This window comes from Gossypium arboreum, chromosome 1 (genome assembly GCF_025698485.1).
Source record: "Gossypium arboreum isolate Shixiya-1 chromosome 1, ASM2569848v2, whole genome shotgun sequence".
Taxonomy (NCBI): Eukaryota; Viridiplantae; Streptophyta; class Magnoliopsida; order Malvales; family Malvaceae; genus Gossypium; species Gossypium arboreum.
Window position 1 is genome coordinate 118,055,399 of NC_069070.1, and position 19,027 is coordinate 118,074,425.

General features: G+C 33.4%; 1 protein-coding gene across 1 annotated transcript; it reads left to right on the plus strand.

The window, feature by feature from the left end:
- Positions 1-9,064: 9,064 nt before the first annotated feature.
- Positions 9,065-16,957, plus strand: LOC108483641 (probable leucine-rich repeat receptor-like serine/threonine-protein kinase At3g14840). Its single transcript, XM_053031083.1, has 24 exons — positions 9,065-9,555; positions 9,625-9,796; positions 10,964-11,035; positions 11,267-11,338; positions 11,487-11,558; positions 11,865-11,936; positions 12,096-12,167; positions 12,260-12,334; positions 12,421-12,489; positions 12,595-12,666; positions 12,764-12,835; positions 13,025-13,087; positions 13,211-13,276; positions 13,369-13,431; positions 13,541-13,576; positions 13,674-13,717; positions 13,828-14,201; positions 14,395-14,593; positions 14,836-14,985; positions 15,168-15,286; positions 15,371-15,581; positions 15,705-15,942; positions 16,019-16,172; positions 16,356-16,957. Exons 1-24 carry the CDS (start codon positions 9,462-9,464, stop codon positions 16,743-16,745), a joined length of 3,021 nt encoding a protein of 1,006 aa, XP_052887043.1. The 5' UTR covers positions 9,065-9,461; the 3' UTR covers positions 16,746-16,957.
- Positions 16,958-19,027: the final 2,070 nt, after the last annotated feature.

The following is a 19,027-nucleotide window of genomic DNA, read 5'->3' on the forward strand; positions in this document are numbered from 1 at the left end:
ACAAGGGACCCTTTGAAATCTTTAAAACCCCACTTTCACCGTGTGTATCTGCACTTTTGAATCAAGAGTACTCAACGAAATTAAATTTCTTTTCAATTCGGAACATGCCGCACGTCACTAAGTGTTCGACAACTCCATCAAACATCTTAACTTTAATTGTTCCAACACTGCGATTTTACATGAAGCATTATTTCCCATCAAAACAACACCTTCAGATCTTGTTTCATAAGTTGTAAACCAATCCCGATTGGGACTCATGTGGAAGGTGCAACTGAATCAAGTATCCACTCCTCGCTTACTTTAGAATCATTGATGAAGCGACTAGAAGTTCACCATCGCTGTAGTCTTCTACAACATCGCCTTCACCGAATTTTCTCGGCTGTTTTCCTTTTGATTCGCACCTCCTTTTAATCTTATTTTGTAGCTTATAGCACTCAGATTTAATGTGCCCTTTCTTCTTGCGAAGTTGCAAGTTTTACCTCTGTTTGAAGACTTGATCTACCCTTAGATTTACCACGAGGATTCCGTTCTGTGTTCTACCACGATCATCATCAACATTCCGGTCTTGTCTCCCACGAACAATGAGACCCTCTCCCGAGAGTTGGGTTTAACCACAAGATGCTTCATCTTATCATACGAGGTTAAAGAATCATAAACCTCATCAACTGTGAGAGACTCGCGCTATATAAAATCGTGTCTCTAAAGGTTGAATAAGACGGGGCAACGAACAAAGTAGAATCAATCCTAGATCTTCCTTATCATCTTGAACCTCCATGGCCTCCAAGTTTGAGAGAATTTCTTTAAACAACATTAAGTGTTCGTGTATGACGCACCTTCCTCCAAACGATGAGCATAAAGACGCCGCTTCATATGCAACTTGCTTGTTAGAGTTTTCGACATACATATTTGTTCTAGCCTCTTCCATAATACAATGGCGGTTTTCTCTTTCATCACATCCTGCAAAATTTCGTTGGACAAATGCGATGTAATTGTGTTAATGCCTTTCGATCCTTACGCTTCTTCTCTTCATCTGTTAATGTCGAAGGCATCTTATCTATCCTAGCAGGGCATCCTCTAGATCCATTTGTGCAAGAACTGCTTGCATCTTAATTTGCCACAACGCAAATCTGGTGTTGCGATCCAACAGCGGAATTTCATACTTCAAAGACGCCATTACCGTGATCGAGATGAATAACCCGGAAGCTCGGATACCACTTGTGAAAAAAATAGAATAAAATAAATAAAATAAAGAACACACAAATTTTACGTGAAACCCTTTCGAAAAAAACCACAGCAGAGGAGAAGAAAATTCACTATGTCGAAAAATTTTACTCAAATACAAGAGGAATAGATCGTGTCTATTTATAGGCTTGCAAAGCCATATTCTAGTAGGATTGAAACACCTTATCCTAATCAATATAAAATAGATGGAGTTTAATAAGGTTTAAAAACCCTATTCTAAAATAAAATAAAAGAAGTCTAGTTCTATATGGATTTTACTTTTATTTTATTTTCCATCGTATTTTATTTAAATAAGAATTTGGGTCACTTAATTCTAACAGAGAGTTTAGTTGCTTACGAAAAAGAATCTAAGCAACAAAAGAAGGAATAGAATTAAATTAAAAGAAAATAAAGAAATTGAAAATTGGTGAAGTGGCTTGCTTCAGGAACAAAGAAGCAAATGGGAGAAAAATAGGAAGTTCGTTAATTTCAAAGCCAAAAGTAGAGGGACTAGGCGCACCCCTTGTTCGTCTCTCCCTTTTTGTTTTTTATAAAATAAAAATTAAAAAAAAATGAAAGTACTATCTTTACAAATAAAATTCCAAAATAAAATTATCCAAAGTCTTTGTACATCCTCCAGTTTGCTCTCATGCCTAAAAAATCTTTCAACAGCCCATGGTTTTTACGCTTTTTGACTTTCCTAGGTTTGCTCCGCAGCTAATTAAAAACTAGTAATTAATAAGCACTATCTTCAAACAATTAAAATTAGTGAACATAAATTTATCTCATCCAGTGATAATTCCTCACTCTTGTATTTTTAAAGGCTAAAATTCTCCTCCCTAAATTCTCTAACTGAGAACATAGTTTGCAAAAACACAACACAAATGTTTTACAATCAAATGCACTTCATCACAATAGGTTATATGCTCTCAATATTCGATACAAACTTATACAAGTCTCTCAATTAAATAGAGATTTTGAGACTTGCTAACATAGTGAAGATCAACCATGATCCCTTCTAAATAGCAGCTAAAATAGCTAAAAATAATATAATAATAACTGTAATGACCAATTTTAGCCCAGACCCGCTAGAAACCCAAAACAAAATATAAATATAAAATATATACAAAATAAATAAATAAACAAAAAGTTTAAAATAGTAACGGTCCATTAAAAGTCCAGTTTACAGACCCAATAACCAATCAAGGCCCAAACTAATATCAAAACCTTAACCCGAAATACAAGCCCGATAGGCCCATTGCTTTTAGAACAGACAAAACCCTAGGGTTCTCTCTCTCAGCTGCCATAAGCCTCGCCCACGACCTCCGTACCCCAGCCATACGCCTCATCATGCCCAATCCAGCCACGCCCGCTCCAGCACACGACCCCCATACACGTGCCACGCACTCCGTACCTGCAAAAGAATACAAAACCACACAACAGCAAATAGGAAAAGAAGAATTTGTATTCGTTTTTTATTTTTATTTTGGGATCTTTCTGATTCTGTTTCAGCTATAAAGCCAGAGTCTTTATTCATTGTAATTTTTTATGCGCAATAGGCAATACAGATATACGATTCACATATTGAATACAAAGAAAAAGCAAAGAAAGGTGATTATTCGGCATTGGCTCTCCTTTCCTGTCTGTTTTCTTTTCTTTTCTTATTTTTCGGTGCCACATACTGTTATTTCGAGCATAAAAAGGGTGAAGGGAAGCAAAGGGGTTTACCTATATAAACGAACCGCCGGAATTCATCTCCTTCGCTTTAATCGAAGTTGAGACAGGGATTGAAGGCTGAAATCGGAGGTCTTTAGGGCTAGGACCCAAGCCGGGTTAGTGAGTGAACGAATCTCCCTCCGTCGATCACCGTTCGGGGTGGTCAAATGGCGGCTAGGGCCTTTTGAGATTCGAATAAAGGGGGAGGATTAGGGTTCAATGGAGAAGAAAGGATTGGGGGCTAGGGTTTGGCCGAATAATTCGGTTTTTAGCCCTTTTAAAGGGTCAAATGCGACGCCGTTTCAAGCCCATTTTAATGGCTCAAAAACGAAGCCACCTGGTGGAGCCCCGACCCGATCCGGTTTGCTGCCCCGAGGACCCGCGTGTTTTCACGGCGAGGGTTTATTTGCAATATCAGTCCCTCCCCTTTGCACTACATTTTATCCAACTCACATTTGTGTTTCCTTGTTTTTTAAATTTACCGTCGTTAGCAAATGGGTCCGCATTGAAACGCAGCATTTAGGGCCTGGATTATTTCCAGTTTGAGCCCTTACGCATTTGCGCATTTTGCTTATCGGTCCCTTTTATTATTATTACTTTATTTTTAAGTTATCTCTTTTGTTTTTGTTTGATTCTAATTTAATCCTTTTAGTTCACATTTTTACTATTTATTTGTATTTTTTTACCTCGATAATTGCTTCTTTATTATTGAATTTTTTAATACCATTGTCATGTTTTATGTATTTTGTACAAATGTTTTACACATTATTATATATATATATGTATATATATACATTTTATAATAAGTTAACTTTATTCCATGTACATATATCTATATATATGTAACTATATATATATATATCCATCTATTTATTTTCTTTTAAATTGGTTTGTTTAAAACGTTCTTTTATATACATGTATATATATATATCACAATAAAGTTAATATATTTTCATACATATAATGGCTTTTGACTCTATCCATGTGTTTTAGCATATGTCTTTATCATTCTAACATGTTTTGTATATATGCTCTGCATAAAACTTAAATTATTTTCATACTTGCTTATATTAGTATATATATTTGCTTTACATACGTCATTAAACCTATAATGTATTATCATTTCTATGTATATATATTAATACGCTTATTACTATAATAAATTTTTCTATTTAAAACACCTTTTGCTTTATGGTTTATCAAGTATCTTCTTTATATATATATGAAACAATTTTAGAAACTTCATATTTGTAATTATAAAATTATTATTTTTAATATATCTTTATATTAGAATGCTTTCGTGTTTGTATAGTTTATTATTTTAAATGCTTTGATAAAAGAATATGTATAATTTTGTACTAACTTAAAATTTATATATCTTATTATTAATCTCATTCTTTTTATAAATTCACATGTGCTTGTATTATTCTTTTGTACATATATTATTTAAATTATCATGCACTTTGTGAACCTTTAAAGGAGTTTGTGTTTAAAATTTTTACATGCAATTTGATTCAAAGTTTTATTCTATAATATTTCTTTCAATAATTACATATTCTTAGTTTCTACGCTAATTTATCAACTTATATATTATGTACTTAAAAAATATTCATTCTATAATATATATTTTAATGATCGCATATGTATATTAAGCTTGTCTTTACAAATGTTTTTATTTATCAATCCATCAATGCATATAGTGTGTATCGTTTATTTATCATTGTTTTAAAATAGTTTTATACCATATTGCTTCTTCAATTTGCATTTTGTCTTGTGCATCTGATAGTAATCTTTTTTATTATGCCATGTATGTCTTCGTTGCATATTATTTATTCCTTGTTTCATATTATCATGTTAATTATTTTCCATGCATGATTGAAATTAAGTTACATTTCCAAGCTAGATATGCTTAGTTGCTTAAGTGTTTGTTAGTTGATTAAATAAATTGTATTGCCTCCACTCTTCCATTGTCGTATTTTATGCGTACACATATTGCCCCATATCATCGTTTTCCACTTGGTTTATGAAATGTGGTTTTATAAAATCTATATTTTTATGATTAATTTCGTCTTATTTCGAGTCGTATTAACATGTTTTAAGCTATTTTTATAGTTATTCGTTCAAAAATTCTTTAAAAATGAAGGCGAGATTTGATATTTGGCAATTCGTGGAATCGTGCCCTAACGTGCTGGGTTGTAATTTCTCGTTTGTTCAAAACAATCGAATGTCCCTTTGGAATTTCATTCATGTTTTCTAAAAACTCTTTAAAACGAAGGTAATGTTCGATGTTTGGCAATTCGGGGAATTGTGCCCTATCGTGCTGGGTTGCAATTTCCTGTTGGTTCAAAATAATCGAACATCCCCTTTAGAATTTCCCTCATGTTTCTTAAAAATTCTAAAAAACAAGGCAATACTCGATGTTTAGAAATTCAAAGAATCGTGCCCTACTGTGCTGGGTTTCGATTTTCTCATTGGACTAAATAATTGGGCATCCCTTTGCGGTTTTCAACATATGAATTTTTTGAAGTCAAAATTCATCATATTTTCGAGGGCTTAAAGGATCATGTCCTATCGTGCTAGATGTGGTGCTATATCCCTCTTAGGCAAGAGAATTTAGATGACTAACTCAGGTTATTCAAATGTTATCAAGAGAGAATCACATTTCAAAAACATTTTTAAAGCTTAGATATAAGGACAGTATTTAATCGATTTGGTACCAATTTTGGGCGTAGTGAGGGTGCTAATCCTTCCTCATGCGTAACCGACTCCCGAACCCATTTTATCAAAAATCCGTAGACCAAAATCATTGTTTTAGTAAACCAAAAATGTTTTATTAAAATAACCAAATTCTTAGGTGACCCGATCACACCAAAACAAAAAGATCGGTGGCGACTCTATAATTTATTTTCAAAAAGTTGATCCTCGTCCGTTTTTCATTAAACCTAAAACTTTGAAAAAAGATGGTTTCGACAATAACAATCAAGGTAATATGGATTGATGACAGATAAGATACTAAAGTTTCGATCTGATCCAAATTCCACGATCTAAGGAATTGGACAGACATGATTTGATCTGATATGATTCTCCAAATATGTGTCTTCATGTCATATGATCTTCATTGATGGATTAGATATAATCTATGATCATAGCTTTGCCCAAAGATATCGTTCAATAAATTGTCAATTTCCCATATATGGTAAGTTGTTGTCTGTCATAATGGAGAATGATGTAGGCACCTCCTCAAGCACATCTTAACAACTCCAAATATTCCAACAATCACCCCTTTTAACAATTTGTTGAACAAAACTCACACAAAGCAAAAGCTTAAACGTTAATTAACCTTAACTCCCTCTTAGCATATTCCCCTTAATTACAAAAAACTTAACAAAGAAAATAAATAAGTCGTTCAACTATTTATTCCCAGTTTGAAATTTGCATCAATAATAAAACCAACCAAAATTATAACCAAGAAAGTTATTGATCATGAAAAAGTATGCAAAACAAGTAATCTATAACATCCCAAAAATCTCTTAGTCGTAAACAATATGTAATATATTCTTAGTGAAATAATGTATAAGATCAGTGAAATTGAAGGCCGTTGGATACTAAAGGAAGTTGAATCAAGAAGTATGACATGACAAATTAATTTAAGGTATGGACTAAATTGTAAAAAACATGAAAAGAGTTGTTGCCCTAGTATAAATATTCAAAATTCATGAGGTCAAAATATAAATATGAAAATTTTGAAACAAAAAAGGTGTAAATATCCCAAAGGAGGGAGGGACTAAAAGGGTAAAATAAATTGGTGAATGGGGATCAAATTGAATAAGTAAAAAATGAGAGGGACTAAATTACAATTTTACCAAAAGTGAGAAATGACACAAAAGTGAATAAAGGGGAAAAATTAAATGTAACATCCTTTACTTGAGCTAGTACCTAAACCTGAGTAAGGAATGCTACATTTCAAAACAAATACTTTATTAAAGAACCAAATTTATTATTCAAGTTCTTATCTTTTAGATCTTTTTAAAGTCATTTAAGGCTTTATGGATCATTTCTAGGCTTTTTCTAAAGTTTGATTATATTCGGAGTTCGTTTGGGACTTTTTTGAATAAAAAGGAATAAGCAGAGGAAAACAGGGCTAATGTCGCGACATCATGGCTAGTATCTTAACACTAGGTTCTCTAATTGATCATGTCGCGATATCTTGTGGCCAAAGTCGTGACCTTGAGTCTACTTCATTTCTCCTCTTGGGTGCTTATAGAAATTCTCTTTTAGAGTAAAATCATGAGATTTTTTGACAAATGGCCAAATTATAAGAAAGACAGCCTCTTCCTGGTGTTGGCGGCTTCCATAAAAATATATTTACTAAATTAATTGATAAAATATTAAAATATAATATAAAAATCTATTAATAAAATAATAATAAAATATTTCACTAATCATATTTCAACATAAAATATTCATCAATTATTATCATGACAATTCATGCTAATTATCTTAATTGAGAAATGATTATTTTGCCCTTGTATTATCTCAATATTCACTTTTGTGTCATTTTTACTTTTAATAAAATTGTACTTTAGTTCTTCTCATTTTTTTTCACTTATTCAATTTAATCCCCATTCACCAATTTATTTCACCCCTTTAGTCCCTTTCTCATTTGGGTACTTGCACTTTTGGTCCTTCAACTTTTTCATATTAATATTTTTACCTCATGAATTTTAAATATTTACACTAAGGACACAATTCTTTTCACTTTTTATGATTTAGTCCCTAACTTAAATTAATTTGTGATCATACTTCTCAATCTTATACATTATTTCACTAAGAATATATTCCATATCGTTTACAATCGCGGAGTTTTTGGGATGTTACCTAATCAATATCCATCCACCAAACAAAATCCAACATAAGCAGCCATTTATACAGTACAGTACTTTAAAACCAGAGTTCCCAAAATCAATAAATGTTTCAAAAGAAAGAAAGAAAAAAAAAAAAACAATATCAGTAGATCATTGTCATAGCAGAACGGTACTAGAAGTATGTGTCTCCCCCTCAGCGGATGCATCACCCCTCAGCACCATCACTCCCCCTTTTTGATCAACACATGGCCAAGCTATGTAAATCATCAGGAAGAGTTAACAGATCATCACGCAATGCCTTCTATTTGTCTCGAATTTTCTTCACCACCTTGGCCTCCACAATATGCCTATCATTAATCCGTTTTAGGATTCCAGTAGCCAGTAGGGATGGCCTTGGAGCCTCAACTTAATTTTGACTTGCATTTAGAAAAATGGATCAATGAAGGCTTTCTATTTTTTAACTTAATTTTATTCTTTTAAGTTCAATATTTAAAGTCAAATTTCATCTGTTAAAAGTTGGGTAATAAAAAAATCTTCTCAAATTCAAGCTTGCTTTCGCCTTAGTTTCCTTTCACTAAAAATTCCATTTACTTCAGTATATCTCTGACCATATTTTTTTAATGCATTCAGGATGCTCTTTCCCTCAACTTTATTTGGCTTTAAATAATCATTGACTTACAACAATGGATTTTCCCCTACCACTTTCGTCCTCATTATATAAATTCAAAACTTTAAGAAAATCATGGAGACGACAAATGAATGGACATTATTTCATTAATTTAAATTCCTGTAGTAGCTTTTATATTAAATATGATTCACATGAGTAAAAAAATCATTTAAAAATAAATATAATTTTAGTTGAAATGAAAAATTACAATGTATTAAGATTTTTTTCCTAAAAATTATATAAAATATAAAATAAAAATAAAAATACTCTCAAAACAATGCTATGTAAAAATAATGATATTTTTTTTGTAATTTTACAACTGAATTAGAATGTAATTAATGTTTGACACTAATTCAGTCAAACGGTATAGATACAAGTTTTCATTATCCATACTATATAGCTCTTAATTAGGTTGGTGTTATGAGTTAATCCGATACCAATTTAATTTGAACATGAATAAAATATTATATTATTATGAATATATTTTAAAGGTTTATTACTTAAATTTTTAATAAATTAAACTTTTAATTTATTATAGATCGTGCATTGGATTTGGACCAGATCACTATTTTTTTTTCATTTTTTCTTTTGCCTGGTTTTCATTGCATGGAACTTCCCTCTTCCATATTTAAACATCTTCATTAACATCCCATCTTTGTGTCCATTTTCTTTTCATTTTTTCCTCGGCCATAGAATTTTATTAATAACAATCAAGAACCACTATAGCAGTGGTTAATCCAAAAACATTGTTACAGGTCTGAAACAGTCTTTGTAATCAAAGAAAAAATAAAGCATCGCTGGCAACAACATCAAGCAGTTCACTACGACACATCAAAATATCCACAATCTCACCGCCACCATCCCCAGCACATATTTGATCAATCGATCTTAGCCTTCGCCATTGCTTCACGCCTTCACCCATACCGTTGGATTTGTGTCCATTTTCTATTTCTTTTTTCTCTTTTAAGTTAAAATCTCTTCAACAATCCAAGATGTTGTTTCCTCCCCTACTTGTTTTTGCTTCCATATTCAGTGCTTGCTGTCTCGCAACTTCAACTTTAGGAGCTACACTTGCAAAAGACGAAGGTAGTCAATTATAATTTCGACCCTTTTCCCATTTATAAATGCCTAATACCTAATATAATATGTGTATAGTGGAAGCTTTGAAAAGCATAGGTAGAACATTGGGGAAGACAAACTGGAACTTTAGCGTGGATCCATGCAGTAGCGGAGACGAGAGTTGGGCAAATTTTGCAGAATCAAATGCTTATTATGTTAATAATGTCACCTGTGTTTGCAGTTCCATCACCTGTCATGTCGTCCGCATGTAAGCATCTCTCTTTCTCTCAAAATTAAATTTTTTTCGATTCATCAAGTGCTTTATCATTTATCAAATTTCATAAATAAATAAAATGCATGAAGATTCAATTTCAAGGTTAAAGAATTACCTACCCTAGATACTTCTACATTTTTGGGGGGTCAAAACAATATATACTTGTACTTGAATGCTACTTCCACTTACTTGAGAGTCATGGAGTCAATGATTGGCATAGACATGTGGTCCAACTTAAATACAATTGTAATAATAACACGGTAAGACTGATAGCTACTTTTGATCTGCACTAATTTTCTAGCATTTAAATAATATTTTATTTTTCATTAAAAAATAGATAAATTAGTCCTATAAGTTTAAATTAAAAAATAAAATAGTCATTCTGTTTAAAGTTTTATCAACTTTTATAGTTAAAATACATCAATATGAGATGCACGTGATATGCCACATATAGTTGTTTGGTTATTTCATCAATCATACCAGTGTTTAATAATATAAATAGATGAAATTTTTTACGAAAGTACTAATTTATTCTTTGATCTTAGGTACAATGACTAATTTATCTTTTTTAATAAAAAGAGGTAAAATACAATATAACTCTTAACAAAGAAGCCTCCATAATATTTTTACTCTTATAAATCAAATCACAAACCAAATTCAATCCCTAATCTTAAATATAATTGTAATACAAAGGGTCTAAGTATTTGTTACAGAATTTTAAATTTCATAAATAAAAATTTAAGAATGACATATTTAGAATATAATAAAATTAAAATTTTAAAAAAACGTGATAGTATCTTAACTAATAAAAATAATTATTTTATTCACCACCAAACTCTACAAGTTGATTTAAGAAGATACTATTTATTTACATAGTATAGTAAAGTAATAATAGAATAATTAGGATAAATTACCCAATTCATCATCTGATTTTTAATATATTTATTTTTAGTAACAAAAAAATCCAAACAATTTTGTTATTACGGTTAAAAAGGTTTTTTTTTTTTTGGTGCAAACAAAATTTGTTATTTTAATAATTGAGTAGTTTACCCAAATAATTAAATAGGAGACTTGAGATAATCTTGACCTGCTTGCTGTAATAATAATTGTTGAGGAACCTGATATTAAAGATGTACCTTTCTAAATTGTTGAAATAATCAGAGCGCTGAAGGGACAAAATCTATCAGGTACTCTCCCACCACAGTTGACCAGACTCCCTTACCTCCAAGACATGTAAGTACTTTTCCTTAATTTCCATTTTCATATAATTTATATATATTTCTTTTTATAACATTATCTTTGCCTCAAATTAATTAAGGTTAGTTTGTATATCATATGTGAGTTTTATTTGTTTCTTTTTGAAGTAATTCGATTTTGTACGATTTTTCACCCTCTATACTTTATATAGATTGATTCTACATTTTAATTAATGAGACATATTTACTGTAATAACACTTTTTACAGTGATCTCTCTCGCAACTATCTTAGTGGCTCCATTCCTCCTCAATGGGGTTCTATGCACCAACTCGTCCAAATGTAAGATTTTTTTTTTCCTTTCATATTTATATGGTTAAAATAATAAAATAATCTTTGAATTTATCTTTTAAATATTCATTGTTCAATTTACAGAAGTTTGGATTAATTCCTTCCCTGTTTTATTGGACAAATAAATACAATATTGCAGTTCCCTTCTTGGGAATCGTTTAACAGGTTTAATCCCAGAGGAGCTGGCAAACATGAGCAGTCTTACCAGCTTGTGAGTTGCTTTGTACATTGCAAGTTTTAGCCTAATATTCCTAATTTCATTATATATGATCAAATTTTCACTATTTTTTTTATTAATGTTATTACAGCATCGTGCTGAAAAAGTCAAAATATTGTTTTTTTAGATGCCATTAATGCATCCTCAACATTTTCCCCCGCTCTCTGTATTCATTGGGGTCATGAGTTTGAACCACCCTAGAGGCATGGGGACAAAACCTTGAGGGGCATCTAAAGAGTACAATACCTTTTCCTTATCGAACAGGATTAATCTCATTAATTGTTTTGAAAAATTGTGTAGAGTCCTTGAGCACAATAGCTTCTCAGGAAATTTGCCTGCTGCACTGGGGAATCTACCAAAACTTGAGAGACTGTGAGAGCCTCATCCTTTCTAAATTTGCTATATAAAGTGAAGGAATTTTTTATTAAATCTTTCATTTAGTTCCATCTTTTCATACTCGGCTTTTTTTCTTCGGTTTGTTTAATATCTGTTTCCTCTTGGTATTGCGAATTGTTATTGCTTAATTTGCAGGTTTCTTAATTCCAACAAATTTACTGGTGAATTGCCTGAAACATTTGCTAGGCTGACTACATTGAAGATTTTGTAAGCTTCATATTCACCTATTCTATATATTTCATCCAGAATTGATTCATGGTCTTAACTTCATACCCATTCTAATTATGATTATTCAACAGCCGGATCGGTGATAACAACTTCACAGGAAAGATTCCCGGTTTTATTTTCCAGAATTGGACAAACCTTAAGGAAATGTGAGAACTTCAATTAATTTTTTTTGTCATTAGAAATATTGTGCTTTTATCAATGATTTAAATGAATCCAACTTTGATAATGACAGACGTACTGTCGCAAGTGGTTTGAGTGGACCAATTCCAGACATTGGTTCTTCAGGAAACTTAGAATTTCTGTAAGCAATGAATCTTACCTTTCAAAGATTTCAACTATGCATATATATATATATATATATAGTATAAACACTTAGGATATTGTTTGTTTAATATTTTGTTTACAGAATGATTACGGACTTGAATGGAGTTGAATCAACTTTTCCACGACTTAGTAATTTGTCTAAATTGGAATATCTGTAAGTAAAGCTCTGCTATAAGGATGAGATTGATTAAATTTAAGAGCATTATATTTGCTGACTTAAATAATGGAGTGTTATTGTGATTGTATTATAGGATATTGAGGAGCTGCAATCTCATTGGAAAGCTACCTACTTCTCTTGAAAATATGCCAAAGTTGGAGACCTTGTGAGTAATAGACCAATAGGTTTCATTTCCTAACAGAAGAAAATTATCTCTTTCAATTTATTTCAACCTATATCAGCATAATTACTCCACTAGATGCTTTATCATGCATGCATATATGTTGGTGCATTGAAATGACTATCCAAATATTGTTGTTCTAAGTTCTAATTGTACTTAAATATTTTCTTGCAGAGATCTCAGCTTCAACAAACTGAGTGGAGAAATTAAAATTTCTCTTCCAGATGTGAAACAATTGTGAGATATATATATTTTTACACATATAATTATCTGATTTGTAAAAAGGGTTTAATTTTAATTGATAACTCTTCCTATAGGACATCATCTCATTTTAGAAACTTCATGATGCTCTTTTCTCAGGTTTTTAACTGGAAACATGTTTACTGGAGCAATCCCTCAATGGATTCTTAATACAAATAGAAAAATGTGAAATTCTCTTCCAAATGTTCAGTGACAACAAATTATATTCTCAAGAAGCTTGATCATCACACTAATATTCTGAACTATTCTGTTTGCAGAGATCTTTCATATAACAACTTCACAAGTACAGGTGGTGTTGATGACTGTCAGAAAAGTGGCCTGTAAGAAAAACCTAAGCTCTGTTTTTTGAGATTTTTTTTCTTTTTTATTTACGAGTGGATCTTCAATTTACTAGCTATGGTTTATGTAATATGTCCTTATCATCTATAGGAACTTGTTTGCAAGCACTTCAAGGATCAATAATTCGTAAGTGTTAACCATCATTTTCTTTGATCCACCTGCAATTTTGCTCTTATAAAGACAATGCCTAACAATTTTTTGGGGCTTATAATTATTTTAATAGCGGAGTTGTTTCATGTTTGGGAAACCTTAACTGTCCAGTGGAACGTAAGTGGAAATTTCATATAATGCTTAACAATGTTAAGTTCTAATGGCTATTTCACTTTGGTTGTATTTTCCTGCAATACTTATTGAATTGTTGTTTCATTATACCTCAGCTTTGCACTCTTTTTATATAAACTGTGGTGGAAAAGAAGAAATTATTAATAATATCATCTATGAAGCTGATCCTGATAAAGTTGGGACTTCAACATTTTATCGAAGTACTACTCATTGGGCATTTAGCAGCAGTGATATTTTTTTGGATGATCACACAGAGGAGGATGTATTAGTTTTGGAAAATAAACAACTTTCTTCGAGTATTGGTCAGCTTTACAGCAATGCACGTCTTTCACCAAGCTCTTTGACTTATTATGCGTTTTGCCTGCACAATGCAACATACAAGGTGAGCCTCCATTTTGCGGAGATACAGTTCACTGATGGTAAAAATTATAGCAGCTTAGGAAGGCGGATATTTGACGTTTACATTCAGGTATTTCTGTTCATATCTTCTTAGCAAGTTTTGACATTAGAATTAGAGCTAGTGAAGTCGCTTCGGCCTAATACGGGTTCAAAATCAAATCTCCAGTTAAGCTAAGATTACAGCCATGTGGCTGCATATATGACATCCTTGCGTGTGAATGCATATATGGGAAGTTTGGTCAAATGGAATGGATAATTTGCAGGGAAAGCGGGAGCTGAAGGATTTCAATATTAAGGATGAAGCAGGTGGGGCTGGCAAACCAATTCTAAAGAATTTCACTGCAAAAGTTTCGGATGGTACTTTGGAGATCCGTTTGCAGTGGACTGGAAAAGGAACAACAGTTATTCCCATGAGAGGAGTTTATGGTCCTCTTATCTCTGCAATATCTGTCTTGGATCCTGGTAGGTTGATAGCTAGAGTCTAAATCTCTCATATTATTGGAAACTACCTATTCTTGTTCAACACCCTACTACTTTAATGGCTTTATCACATATAATCTTATGTGTGACTGTATGAACTAATTGCAATATTTACTATACTTGTGCCATCTCAAGCTTGTAACTAACTCTTTATATAGTTTTCTTCAATTAGAGTGTTATCTCATGTTCATTGATAACGTTTATATAATTTTCTTCGATTTCAGTTTATAAACCTCGATCCGAAAGTAGGGGAGGTATCAGTGCAGTTGCGAAGGTTGGTATTGTGGCTGCAGCAGCATTCACTACTTTCTTGCTTGTGGTTGGAATCCTTTGGTGGAGTGGATGCTTAAGACGGAGGAGTACATTGGAACGAGGTATGTGTAGAGAAATTAATTATGTCCAAAATTCGTGAGACATGTAACGGCAATAAAATATACCTATCCCTTGCCTATTTTACCATTTATGCACCAAATAGGATTAGGAAAACAGAGATGTTAATTAGAAGCCATCTAATAATTAAATGTTTCTTATGTATTTGGCTTTGGTTTTTCAACAGATCTGGAAGGTATAGAATTGCAGACTGGTTCCTTCACCTTAAGGAAAATTAAAGACGCAACAAACAACTTTGATGCTGCTAATAAGATTGGAGAAGGCGGTTTCGGTCCTGTTTATAAGGTATCTATCATGTTCTAGCTACACATTCATTTACTGGTCACTTTTTTTATGACTGAACCTGGTGTAATGCTTCTCAAAATGTAGGGCATTCTAGCAGATGGCAAAGAAATCGCTGTCAAGCAGCTATCCACTAGATCAAAGCAAGGAAATCGTGAGTTCGTGACGGAGATTGGCATGATTTCAGCTCTACAACATCCTAATCTAGTAAAGCTATATGGATGTTGCATTGAAGGAAATCAATTGATGCTTATATATGAGTACTTGGAAAACAACAGCCTTGCTCGTGCATTATTTGGTACATCTCGTTCACCTGATTTACTTTATCTCCCTTCGGTATTATTGACACTCACAGATATATAAGGACAAGTATGTTAGCATATCTGAGCTTCAATCTCTTTTATATTATGGTTATTGAAAGGTCCAGAAGAATTTCAGTTGACATTAGACTGGCCAACTAGACGGAAGATCTGCATTGGTATAGCAAGAGGTTTAGCTTATCTCCATGAAGAATCGAGGTTGAAGATTGTCCATAGAGACATTAAGGCCACCAATGTGTTGCTTGATAAGAATCTAGACCCTAAAATATCTGACTTTGGTTTGGCCAAGCTTGATGAAGAAGACAATACCCACATTAGCACCCGAATTGCCGGAACTTAGTAAGTTCCACTTCAGATTGCTTGTCACAGTTTGCAATTTAGAAGCTAGATTTGATTTATCTTCTTAACTTTGCAGTGGCTATATGGCTCCCGAATATGCAATGCATGGACGTTTAACTAATAAAGCAGATGTATATAGTTTCGGAATTGTAGCCCTAGAAATTATTAGTGGCACGTGCAACACTAAACACAACCGCGTAAAGAAAGAATATTTCTATCTTCTCGATGTGGTAACAGAACTCTCTTTCCTAATTCCATTATATATATCCATGTTGATAATTATGTTGTCTTAGCAAAATATACTGAAAGAGGCATGTTAAATAACAAATCTGACAATGATGTTACAGTTTTATTTTTCAATTTCGGTTGATTTCCATAACTTTTGTTGTGGTACTTAAATTTTTTGTTTCTAGGTTCATACGTTGAAGCAGGAGGGGAATTTGTTGGATTTAATTGATCCAAGGGTAGCCTCTCATTGTAACGCAGGAGAGGCAATGGTGATGATGGATGTAGCTCTCTTATGCACAAATCCTACTGCAGCGGCAAGGCCTTCCATGTCTATGGTGGTGAGCGTGCTTGAAGGCAGGGCGTCTGTTTCGGACATACTCATGGATTCAAGTATTTATGCAAGCAAGTTAGATGCAAAAAAGTTGTACGGGAGAGTAGAAGGAAATGACGCGGAAAACAACAGCCAGGCAAAGAGTATGTTAAGAGATGGGCAATGGACTTCATCTTTTGATCTATATCTGGCCAATTCGATATCTTCGTATTGGCAAGACAACAATTCAACTTCAACAAATTAACAGAACTGTTGGAATACCTTAATTAGGAATCACATATTGTATGCTTTGAAGATGCATTTGTAAACTTTTAATCAGCATAGCATTTAATATTTTGTCGAACATGTAACTAGAAAGGAATTTGTTATTCCATTTCCACAGACACGTATCTTCTTTATGCAGATGTCATATTGGGTAGACCTCTAATATCAAGTTATCTCATGACATGCCTCTTACCAGATGATCTTGTTGGTGTTTTGAGCAAGAACAGCCTTCTACCACAATGGCTTGAGCTACAAGGCTCGAGACTTGGCCAGCAAACAAGCAGAGAATTTTTGGATTTCAAAAGAAGAAAAATAAAGCAAGAACTTGGGAGAGTACATTAAATGAATAAACTTGATGAAAATTCATTAAAGAAAAACAATGGCATAATGCCAATACAAATATCAACCATTTTTCTGATGAAAGTAAGGCAAACATCACCTGAACACTACCTAACTCCACTAATTACATTGAAAATGAAAAACTATGCTTGCACACTTGGTAAAGCTGTTCTATCAGCTCAAATGCCAACAAAATACATCAAAAAAATACATCATCAACTTAGTTCTAATTCAACTAGATTACAAAATATGACTTGGAGTAACAAAATAAGTTGAAATTACATAGCAGCATTGAACTTCAGCTGCTGCATGCATGGCTCGACAGCTTGTGTTGCTTCTTGACTGCTTTTGCTGCAAGGTGACCAGCTTCAACACTCCTCTTTGGTCTCCATGTTGCAAACTCCCATTTGCTTTCTCAATTCAATAAACCTTGATACCTTAAGAGGTTTAGTTAGGATGTCAGCAAGTTGCTCTTTAGAACTGCAATGAACCAGTTCCACTTCTCTAGCTAGTTCCATTTCTCTAACAACATGAAGCTTGATATTGAAGTGCTTTGTTCTTCAATGAAAAAATCGGATTATTTGCAATTGCAACAGCAGATTTGTTGTCACACATTATCTCTGTTGCTCTCTCTTGATGCAAGTTTAAATCAGTCAAGACTTTTCTTAGCCACACAGCTTGGTTAACAGCTCCTGCTGCTGCTACATACTCTGCCTCAGCAGTTGACTGAGCAACACATTTTGTTTCTTCGAGCTCCAACAAAAAATGGCTGAGCCAAGGGTGAAAACATACCCTGAGGTACTCTTCATGTCATCCATCGAGCCAGCCCAGTCACTGTCGGTATAGCCAACCAGTTTAAGGCTCTCAGCCTTGCTATACAACATTCCATAGCTCAGGGTACCTTTGATGTACTTGAGAACTCTTTTTGCTGCTTGAAAATGCTTCTGATTGCAGCAGTGCATGAACCTCGAGAGTAAGCTTACACCAAACATAATGTCCGGCCTTGTGGCAGTAAGATATAGCAAACAACCAATTAGACTCTTATAAATAGATTCATCAACTTGTTCAGAAATGACCTGGCTCAATAGTTTTTCTCCCATAGCAACAAGAGTGCTTGTTGCTTTACTGTTTTGCATGGTGAACTTAGTAAAAAATTTTAAAGCAAAGGCTTTCTGGCTTAGGAATATTCCATTTTCAGTTTGTGAAACCTCCATGCCAAGAAAGTAGGTCAACCTTCCAAGATCAGACATCTCAAATTCCAACTCCATCTTAGCTTTAAAATCGACCAACATTGCTTGGTCTCCTTTTGTGATCAAAAGATCATTAACATACAGAGACACAATGAGCTGTGTTACAGCTCCTTCCTTCTTAAGATACAATGTTGGTTCACTAAGGCTTCTTTGAAAACCCAAACTGAGCAGATAGCTGTCGATTCTGCTATACCAGGCCGTTGGTGCCTATTTCAAGCCATACAAGGCTTTCTTGAACCTGTAGACCATGTCTTCCTTGTCTGGCACTTTGAAGCCTTGAGGTTGCTCCACATAGATCTCTTCTTCAAGAAAACAATTGAGGAATACTGACTTTACATCAAGCTGATGAATTTTCCATTCCATCTGAGCTGCTAAAGATACCAGCAGCCTAATGGTGTCTAGCCTAGCCACTAGTACAAATGTCTCTAGGTAGTCCAAACCATACTTCTGGCTAAACCCCTTCACAACTAACATTGCTTTAAGCTTGTTTAAACTCCCATCAACATTGTGTTTGGCTCGATAGACCCATTTTACCCCAATGACCTTCTTGTTGGCTGATCATGGCCATCTCATCAGCTATTGCCTGTTTCCAGCCTGCATGAGCTTCAGCATCTTCAAAACAACTTGGTTCTACCTGAGCTATTTGAGCCCTTTCATAGATTTCAGCCAATGT

What these genes read in the sequence shown, in the direction of transcription:
- LOC108483641 (XM_053031083.1), top strand. Translation starts at nt 9,462, where the DNA reads ATGTTGTTTCCTCCCCTACTTGTTTTTGCTTCCATATTCAGTGCTTGC. An exon ending in AATATCTGTCTTGGATCCTG is followed by an intron (nt 14,594 to 14,835) that starts GTAGGTTGATAG and finishes CTTCGATTTCAG; the next exon opens with TTTATAAACCTCGATCCGAA. An exon ending in CCTTGCTCGTGCATTATTTG is followed by an intron (nt 15,582 to 15,704) that starts GTACATCTCGTT and finishes GGTTATTGAAAG; the next exon opens with GTCCAGAAGAATTTCAGTTG.